This window comes from Aulostomus chinensis, chromosome 17 (assembly GCF_037954235.1).
Source record: "Aulostomus chinensis isolate RoL2024-O1b breed Wild chromosome 17, RoL_Achi_v1.0, whole genome shotgun sequence".
Taxonomy (NCBI): Eukaryota; Metazoa; Chordata; class Actinopteri; order Syngnathiformes; family Aulostomidae; genus Aulostomus; species Aulostomus chinensis.
The window spans coordinates 381,706-391,662 of record NC_141336.1 but is presented as its reverse complement, the minus strand read 5'-3'; the positions used below and the strand labels follow the sequence as shown (position 1 = coordinate 391,662).

General features: G+C 46.2%; 1 protein-coding gene across 2 annotated transcripts in view; it reads right to left on the bottom strand.

Annotated features, from left to right (window-relative positions):
* Window positions 1-2,550: 2,550 nt before the first annotated feature.
* The window catches only part of LOC147245909 (mitogen-activated protein kinase kinase kinase 7-like), a 33,318-nt gene continuing 25,911 nt past the window's right edge, over window positions 2,551-9,957 (bottom strand). For both annotated transcript variants that reach the window (XM_086182319.1, XM_086182320.1), the window contains exons 13-14: window positions 7,934-8,049; window positions 2,551-5,753 (exon numbers count right to left, since the gene is read on the bottom strand). In XM_086182319.1, coding sequence (XP_086038445.1) covers window positions 5,582-5,753; window positions 7,934-8,049 — 288 coding nt within the window. In that variant the 3' untranslated portion in view covers window positions 2,551-5,581. The remainder of the gene's footprint in view (window positions 5,754-7,933; window positions 8,050-9,957) is intronic.

Genomic DNA, 9,957 nt, shown 5'->3' with positions numbered 1-9,957 from the left:
CTTCCAGCCCAGCGCTGCTCCAAATCTCTAGCCAGACTCTTCTCTTCTGTTGTTCCCCAATGGTGGAACGAACTACCGAACTCTGTGCGTTCTGCTGAGTCCCTTTCTACTTTTAAGAGTCAATTGAAGACTCAATTGTTCAGAGAGCACCGAGGCACTGAACCTGACTCTGCTCCTCTTTGGGGTAGAATCAGTCAGAGGGTCTAAGACCCAGCACTTAGTGACTATGTAGCACTAACTGTGTTGGGTGATGTTGTATGTTTGTCAAAAAAAAAAAGGGAGGGGGGGCGACACTTCTTCTGCCACTAGATGGCAGTACCTGTGACCAAATCACAACTGAAGCACTTTAGTGCTACTATGGGTTTTTCCTTAAGTCTAAATTCTTGCTTGTGTTGTACGTCGCTTTGGACAAAAGTGTCTGCTAAATGAAATATTAGATTGTAGAATTGTAGAATTGTAGCTAAAAATGTCTCTTGCATGCACAAAACATCACAGTCCTCAAGCAGTTTGTTAACAGCCATGCATCTCGTTCAATCCCCTGCACTCTGACCCGATGCAGACCACGACAGCAGGAAGACACAATCCGAATGGACATTATTGAGCTGCTGAGCCGCCTCCATGGAGTGCATTTCACCCCTTGCGTTTTGCCCACTTGCTTCAACAACTTCAACCCTGCGAGGGTCACAGGTTCAAAACAGCTATTTTTGGTTCCGGGTGGGAACCTATTTCAGCTTCCAAAGCATTTTATATTTGGTCAAACCCAAAACAGAATGTGGTCCTAGTTGGTATGAGAAACATCAACCGAGACGGATCTTGTTAGTGTTTCTGTAAACCTCAAAATGGTGTTGGACAAGTCAAAGCGTTCCCACTCACTCAACAGATCTGAAATTCGGATCTTCCAAGCACATGAAGCTGATGAGTCACTGGAGCTGTGGATGTCTATGTAGTACAACATCCATCCGTCCATCGTCGTCTTCCGCTTATTCCTTACTAGTAAGGGTCGCGGGGGGTGGAGCCTATCCCAGCATCTACGGGCGAGAGGCGGGGTTCACCCTGGACAGGTCGCCAGTCCATCGCAGGGCCAACATACAGAGACGAAGAACCATTCACACTCACAGTCATACCTACGGTCAATTTAGAGTATCAATCAGCCTCGTCCCCAATTGCATGTCTTTGGACTGTGGAGGAAGCTGGAGTACCAGAGAGAACCCAGCAGGAACAGGGAGAACATGGAGACTCACACAGAAAGATCCCGCGCCCGAGCTGGGACTCAAACCCGGAACCTTCTTGCTGTGAGGTGACAGTGCTGACCACTGCACCACCGCGCAGCCCATAGTACAACATCATGAGCAGTAATTCCACATCGCCAGACAGCATGTTGTACTAGTAATGTACTGGTCGCGTTGTTCATTGATGAGGTCCTCAGGTTGACAGGACCACTGGACAAACGGCAAGATGCTTCATATTGAGGCTGAAGAAAATGAAGCCATGGGGAGGTTCTGGTTCTTCTGTCTGTTAAAGAGTAGAAGAGCCTAACCTCTGCACCACCAGGCCAATAATGCGATACCTCAGTGAGACTTTCAAGGAGTTTCTTCTGGGACTTGAGGATGACTTAAAAGGCAAGGCAAGGCAAGGCAATTTTATTTGTATAGCCCGTTTTCACAAACAGTTTGTCTCAAAGGGCTTCACATGGCATCATAACAACATCCTCGGCCCTCAGAGCCTCACATCGACTGAGGAAAAACTCCATAGAAAACCTTTAACAGGGAAAAATGGGAGAAACCTCAGGGTGAGGAGGGGAGGAGGATCCCTCACCAGGAGGGACAGACGGACAGTAGATGTTGTTACAGACAAGAAAACAGTTTATAACAGAATGGAGGAAACATGGAAATGTTAATAACAGCTGAAGAAGGAAGCTTCTGGAAGTTGGAGGCAGGGAGAGCAAGCCAGCTTGATGGGGGACTGGATGGTAGACTGGTTCATGGAAGGGGAGGCAGGGAGAGCAAGCCAGCTTGATGGGGGACTGGATGGTAGACTGGTTCATGGAAGGGGAGGCAGGGAGAGCAAGCCAGCTTGATGGGGGACTGGATGGTAGACTGGTTCATGGGAGGGGAGGCAGGGAGAGCAAGCCAGCTTGATGGGGGACTGGATGGCAGACTGGTTCATGGAAGGGGAGGCAGGGAGAGCAAGCCAGCTTGATGGGGGACTGGATGGTAGACTGGTTCATGGAAGGGGAGCGCAGGCCGGTGTAACAGTAGGGAATAAGGGGGGGGGGGGGCGATGCAGGCGGCGGTCGGGGCTCTGGTGGATCTGTGGAAACACAGAGAGACTGCGAGACACCAGGGCCAAACTACAAAGTGCAACAAGTAATGGTAATGACAGTCCCAAAAATGTGCAGGGAGGAGAGGAGGAGAGAGGGGGAGAGGAGAGGAGAGGAGAGGAGGGAAGGGCTCCATGTAACCTGATGTGTCCCCCAGCAGTCTCAGCCTGTAGCAGCATAGCTATCAATGGTTCAGAGCTACCTGAACCAGTCCTGACTGAAGGCTCTGTCATAGAGGAAGGTCTTAAGCCTGGACTTAAAAGTAGTCAGAGTCTCTGCCTCTCTGACCCATGGAGAGATGCTGGTTCCAGAGTAGAGGAACCGGTACCCGAAGGCTCTACCTCCCAGTCTGTTTTAGAGATACTGGGAGTCACAAACAGACCTGCATTCTGGGAGCGGAGTGCTCTGGTAGGACAGGAGGGACTAATGAGTTCTTTCAGAGAGGATGGAGCTTTATCATTGAGAGCCTGATGAGTCAGCAGAAGGATTTTGAAGTGGATTCTAGATCCTACAGGAAGGAGAGAAGCTAAAGTGGAGAGATGTGTTCTCTCTTCTAACTCCTGTCAGAACCCTGGCTGCAGCGTTCTGGACCAGCTGGAGACTCTTTAGGGAGTATTTAGGACATCCTGACAAGAGAGAGTTGCAGTGGTCCAGCCTAGAAGTGATGAATGCATGCACCAGTTTCTCAGCATCACTCTGGGAAAGGATGTTCCTAATCTTAGTGATACTGCAGATGGAAGAAGGCGGTCCTGGTCACATGCTTTATGTGGAAGCTGAAGGAAAGGTCCTGGTCAAAAATGACCCCAAGGTTCCTTGCAGTTGTCCTCAGGGTCAGGGTGATGCCATCTAGAGTAGTGATCTGGTTAGAGAGGTGTCCCTGAGGGGTTCAGGTCCAAACATGATGACCTCAGTTTGATCTGAATTTAGCAGTAAGAAGTTAGAAGACATCCAGGATTTCATGTCTTTCAGGCAGTCTTGCAGATGAGTAAGCTGGCTTGTGTCGTCTGGCTCCATCGACCAGTAGAGTTGTGTGTCGTCCTCATAACAGTGGAAGTTGATCGAGTGCTTCTGGATTATGTCACCTAATGGGAGCATGTGAAGAGTGAAGAGAATCAGTCCTAAAACTGAACCCTGTGGTCCACCATATGTGACTCTGCTGTACTCTGAATGGTCATTATTAACATGAACAAACTGAAACCTGTCTGATAAGTAGGACTTAAACCATTTTAACAACCAAAAACAACATTGTTGGTCAGATGTGGAGGTCCAATCAGCTCACATGCATGTGATATGTCAGGAGCACCTCGAGCACATTTTTCTAATATATGCCACAAACGTCCACTGGGTCTCAGGGATGTGGTGAAAAGCTTTTGGTGGTCAAAGGTCAAGGTCAAAGTTACATGCACACATTTTGGAGGCAAACAACTCCGATGGGTTATTTTTAATTTCACGTTCCAAATTTGGTGCTGTTGTACTTCTGGCAGCAGCAGTGTGTGTAAGAGAAAATAAACAACAGCATAACCTTGGTAAAGAAGGGGCTCACTGGTGTGATCCCTGACGAACATGGCAACAAGACACAGTCACTACAACCTTATAGGCAAGGATTATTTACTGATCTGTGGACAAAAGCGTCTGCTCAATGAAATTGTAGAATTATAGAATTGATCTGGTCAAGTCACTTTAGTCAAAGCTTGTAGTCAAAGACTAGCATTAAATGAAGTGACAAAACAGGACAAGCCTGTTTCGCTGAAGCATATAATTTTAGTCAGTACATTTGAAAATTGCAGGAGAACACGAGTCCTACAATAAACTGAGATGAAAAACAAACTGTACAAGAAACCAGCAAGGCCAGAACAACAATCCATCCCAAAGCTACTAATCATCATGCACACCTCCAAACAAAAATAGGATTAGAACATATGCTGGACATTTTTCAACCTTAAAAAGTGCAATTTAGAATAATGTAAATACATTTCTGTGAAATAAAATGGAGCAGTGTGTAAATATTGGAAGGGGAAATAAAAAAATAAATTGCCAGGTTCATTTCTCTTCAAAACGACCTTTCAACAGAGCTTTTCTTTACTCAGTCTCCTTTGGTAACACGTTTTACTACTGGTCTAAAGTGATTTGGCCAATAATATCAACGCCTTCCTTTTTCCGTTAACACAATAAAGACAAACTGCTAATAGAATACAATGTACAAATCACAACTGTAGTACTTTTTGTTCTTTTTAATGAAACAAAATTAAAATAAATCTCATTGGCTAAAGGGAAATTTATCTTGTAACCCCATGACCCTTTGTAGGTTTTGTACTCCTGAATCCATCTTTTTGTTTCTACTGCGCCGAAACATCTGTGGAGGGTTCAAATTAATGGGACTTGAATTCATGTTAAACTTGGGTGGCCTTGATCTGGCTGGTGCTCAACCAAAGTAGGTGTATGAGCCATACTGTCATTTTCTAAAGAGAACAAATCAATATTTGACTTCTACAGTACTGTCATTCAAATTTGAGTGATGGCTGAGAACGCCAGTGCTGTAATGACATGCAGAATCAAAGCAGTGTATTTAATCATTTGAGTTCCATCAGCGGAAGACAGGAGGTTGTGAGAACACTGAGGGTGAAGTAGGACGCAGATCAATCAGGGTTCTGGATACAAGGTCACAGCACCACGTTGCTGGCGACAGATTTTCTTCCACTTTGGATCAAAATGCAAACTTCAAAGATGCCAAAGGAAGTAGAAAGAGTCCTTTTCTCATTACTGTGGCCGTTCTGTATGATAACTTTGAACTCACCACTTGAGTGGCATGGATGGAGAAACATAAGAATAGTAGAATAGCTAGTGTAGTCACTGTGGTTGTGCTGTCAGCTAACAATAAAGTAGTAAAACCAGCTGACTAGTTTCTGTGTTTGTCACTGGAGGAATTGGAGACAAGTGTTGAGTGAAAAGATATTGATGGATCTTTCTTTGAAAAGCTCAGCTTGCTTTGATTTACCTTTTTGGTCGAGGTGGAAGGAACAAAGATAACCTTACAAAATGGACACACAACCAAGATTGAAAATATGAGCAGAATGATCCTTGGAGAGGAAGAGCAAGCTCTCTACTGGCACTCAACCAACATCATGGAAATGCACGAGGATAACGGGCCTCCCTTCTTCTTGGTCAGTACATGGAGCAATTCCTCTCAGACTTCTGAGAAAGAGGGTCCAAAAGGCAACAAAGACACTGGGACATGGTTGTGCTATGTCCCAACCATATGTTCTAGCTGTGGTGCTGGTTCTGACTCTTGATCAGACCCAGTTTGCTCTTTAGGGACTGGCAGTCAGCAGCCAGTCTGCTGTTGTCCTCCAGCAGCTTGCTGTGCTCCTGGACCAGGCGTGATGAGGTCTGCTGCTCCCTCTGGTCCTCCTCCAGCTCCGAGATCAGCTCCTGCCTGAAGACACACATCAGCAGACAGTTACTTCCACCTCATAATGAACCGGCTAAGTCACTCGGGGTATCTCTATTCAAAATTATAATTGGCATGTGTTGGTATGGTTGAAAATATTCCTAAAAATGGACAATAATAACAAAATTGATACACATACATTAATTGACGAAAGCATATGTGGATTGTAGGAAATTGGAAACAATGTGTTTTCTGATGTAAATTTGAGAGGGCGTTTAGTTGAAAAATGAAATTACAGAGGACAGTTTGTCAAAATAACTTCTTTATTTCACCAAACGTGTTACACTGTAAGAGGAAGTGCATCTCATCTGCCCAACAGTGACCAAAGATTTAGTTTTCTTTTGATCAGGACCAGATCCTGGTGCTGCTGGAGGAGGCTCCAGATCTGAAGAGGCTCCAGCTGCCACCCGTAGCTCCACCTGCTCACGTCCCCGTCTGTCCATCTGTCTCTCCTCCTTTCTCTCTCTCTTTATCTCTGTCCCTCTCTTTCCTTCTGTCTCTCTGTCTTCCTCCATTCTGTCTTTGTCTCTGTCCATTAGTCTCTCCTCCTTTCTCTCTCTCTTTATCTCTGTCCCTCTCTTCCCTTCTGTCTCTCTGTCCTCCTCCATTCTCCGTCTTTGTCTCTTTCCATCAGTCTCTCCTCCTTTCTCTCCCTTTATCTCTGTCCCTCTCTTTCCTTCTGTCTCTCTGTCTTCCTCCATTCTCTGTCTTTGTCTCTGTCCTGCTCTCCTGCTCTCTCTCCGTCCCCACTGATCCTGGATCTGCTCCACCTTCCTGCTGGTAAAGGAAGGTTCTGGTGGATGCTGTTGCAGGATGTGCTGCTGATGGAGAATTGTTGGGTGGAGGTTCATTGAAGGAGGGAGGTGCTGGACCTGCTCTACTTGGACAGAGTCAGGACAGAACTTTGGTTGGGATTTGGTTCCACTCAAATAAACCTGACTTGACTTGACTAGTTTGTTATATTTGCTGTCCATGAAAATGTAAAGCCATTTATACTTAAACATTTTATTCTGAGTAATATTTCAGTCTTAGAATAACCAAAATACATCAAGACCAGTAAAGTACAAGTAAGGAAAGCATTGTGTCTGTACTTAAGGACTTTTGGAATGTTAACTGGCTCTCTAGCTTTGCAGAGGATTACACTTCATGAGGACTGTACACTGTGATGTCACTGAAAGGTTAAATGGAAGTCGTCATCCTCCTCCTCTTATCCGGTTGGTCCGGGTCGCGGGGGCAGCAGCCTCAGCAGGGAAGCCCAGACTGTCCTCTCCAGCCACTTCCACCAGCTCTTGCAGGGGAATCCTGAGGCGTTCCAAGGCCAGCCGAGAGGCATAATCCCTCCAGCGCATCCTGGGTCGGCCCCAAGGCCTCTTCCCGGATGCGGATGCCGCCCCAATTCACCTGTCAATCTCCCGCTCCATCCTCCCCTCACTCGTGAACAAGACCCCGAGATACTTAAACTCCTGAGGCAGGACCTCCCCCGGACCTGGAGTGGGCAGGCCATCCTTTTCCGGCTGAGGACCACGGCCTCAGACTTGGAGGTGCTGATTCTCATCCTAGCCGCTTCACATTCAGCTGTGAAGTGTCCCAGCAAGAGCTGGAGGTCATGGCCTGATGGAGCTAAGAGGACTACGTTATCCGCAAAAAGCAGAGACGACATCCTCGTGGGTCCAAGGGGGGACGAGTCCATGTAACCATTTCGGGCTGGGCCCGGCTGGACCCCATGGGCTAAGGCCCAACAACCAGGCACTCACCAACTGGCCCCTACCCCGGGCCTGGCTCCAGGGCGGGGCCCCTCCAGGCAGGGTACACAAACTCCTAGATTTTGTTTCCATGAAGGGTCTTTTGAACCGTTCTTTGCCTGGACCTTTGCCTAGGACCAGTCTACCTTGGGTGACCCTACCAGGGGCAAAATGCCCTGGACAGCATAGCTCCTGGGGTCATGACGGCACTCAAACTCCTCCACCACGATAAGGTGACGGTTCCAGGAGGAGGTTGATTGGAAGAATATACAAAAAAGTAATAGGTTCAAAGTTATGCATGTTTAAACAGAATATTTGCACATACACTTTTGAGGGTTTTGACAACCCTAGTGATAGTATCTCTAATGTATTTTCAAAGATAGATATGGACATAGACCATATCCAGCACCCATACCAACTTACTTTTTGCGAACAAGCTGAGCGATCTCTGACTGGACTCTGAGGTACTCCTGGGCCATCCTGATGTGCTGCTCAAACACAGCCATGGACTCTTTGGAGTTTGGACACGGGATCAGTGGCTGAAAGAAATCAAACATCAAGCTGAGGAAGAGCCTGAGCTTCATCCTGTCAAACACCAAAGCTAGGCTGAGACATTACAGCCCTCATTTATTATCCAGCGTAGAAACTGCCGTCGATCTGAGTGTAGGATCAGCGCATGACTGGACTCACGTGTGATTCATAATCCAGTCGTACCTCGCTGATCACATCATACAAATGCCCAGCTGCTGATAAATACTGCAGCCGAAAACGGACGCCATCTCAATGTCACACCCCAATATACTCTGGTACTGGAAGCCCCGCCCCTTGATTTTACAGCATGGAAAAGCATAATCCAGCTGAGAAGAGGACCTTCTCTGACCGGAAAACTGAAACCCTCACATCACCCAATCAACTGAACAACTAGATTGATGTGACACTGAAAAGTAAAATAAAAGGAAGTGAGAACATGAACTCACTGATATACGGTCAACAGGACAGATGTCACCAATCAACACCAGTGAATGATTTAATATTGATTTATTTAAGATGGGGATCATTGATAGGTAATTATTAGGTAGTTGGAGGGGGTGTAGCTGCTACTGAGCATCCAGTAACACCCTGATCAGAACCCCTCCGAGATGGACTGTAAAGTCCTGTCCCTCCACTGATCCAGCCTGCCATCGTTTCGCAGCAGCCTGACGCAGCACTGCACCATCACCAGATAAGCTGTGTGGAAGCTGCACTTATCATCTATTTCACATGAATCTGTGTCTTTGTGTTCTTAGATGAGTCAGAATAGTCTCATAATGATCCTATGAGTCCTCCAGGTCATGCTGAGGTGAGAATGTGCGTACGCCATCGCAGAGCTGGCCTGAGACTTGAGAGTTGATAAACGCTCAGATGTGTGTAGGAGTGGTCGTACAGCCATTTCCTGTTGTACGCTCGACTGATAAATGGGGGCCAAGCTGATGATTGGCCAGCTGCCCACCACAACATCAAACGCAAACTCATCTAATAACACAATCAAAAAATTCAAACACTGTCAACATGAACTTAAAATGTCTGCTGACTAGGCCCTAGATCCTCTTAAATTCTTAATAAAAACTGTGAGAGCTGCAACAAAGGCTCTTGAGGTTTAACCCTGATACTGGTTCCTCAAACCCTCTCGAGGAGCCAGGAGCACTGGTAGCTTTCCTCTTTGCTCTAGTTTATTCTTAGAGAAGCTGCAGAGCAGCCAAACAGGGCAACCAGGCCGTCTGTTCCGTTTCCACCTCCTTTGACAATACCAAGAAAAAAAATCTCCTCCCAAAGGGGCAAATCTTAGGACACAGGCAAGAAGTGTGACCCAGTGTGCCTATTGACAGTGTTGCATCTGTCAGAGACTTCAGAAACACTGGAAACTTGGAATATTCCAGTTTAAATTGGTCAAAAAGAAGTTTCCCTGTCCAACTAGGCCACTATTCTTCAACTGTGTCCCCTCTTACATGTGAAGTACCTCAAGGCTCCATCTTTGGCCCCATTCTTTTCACGATAGACATGCCCCCCTTGTGATCCATTTTTAAAAATTAAAACATTTCCTTCCATTTATTCGCAGATGATCTACAAATCTACCCATGCAAACTAATGGCCATGCTTATAAACAGGCTCTGCAGAACTGTCTTAAAGATGAACAACCATGGATGGAGAAAAGTTCCTCAACCTGAGGTTTTACTTCGGCAATCCAAGCTCTTAGATGCTTAAGACAGTGCCATTGGCCCTTAGCCTACTACTCTCATCCAGTTTCAAGAAACCTTGGTGTGAATTTTTTTTGCTTTGTCTTAAAATTAAATAAACAGATTATCTCAGTTGTCAAGATGAGCTTTTTTTAAATTAAGGCTCCTTAGCGGGGAGCCTTAATTTTGAAAGCGTTATTCATGCCTTAAGTACCACTCATTTGGACTACAGTA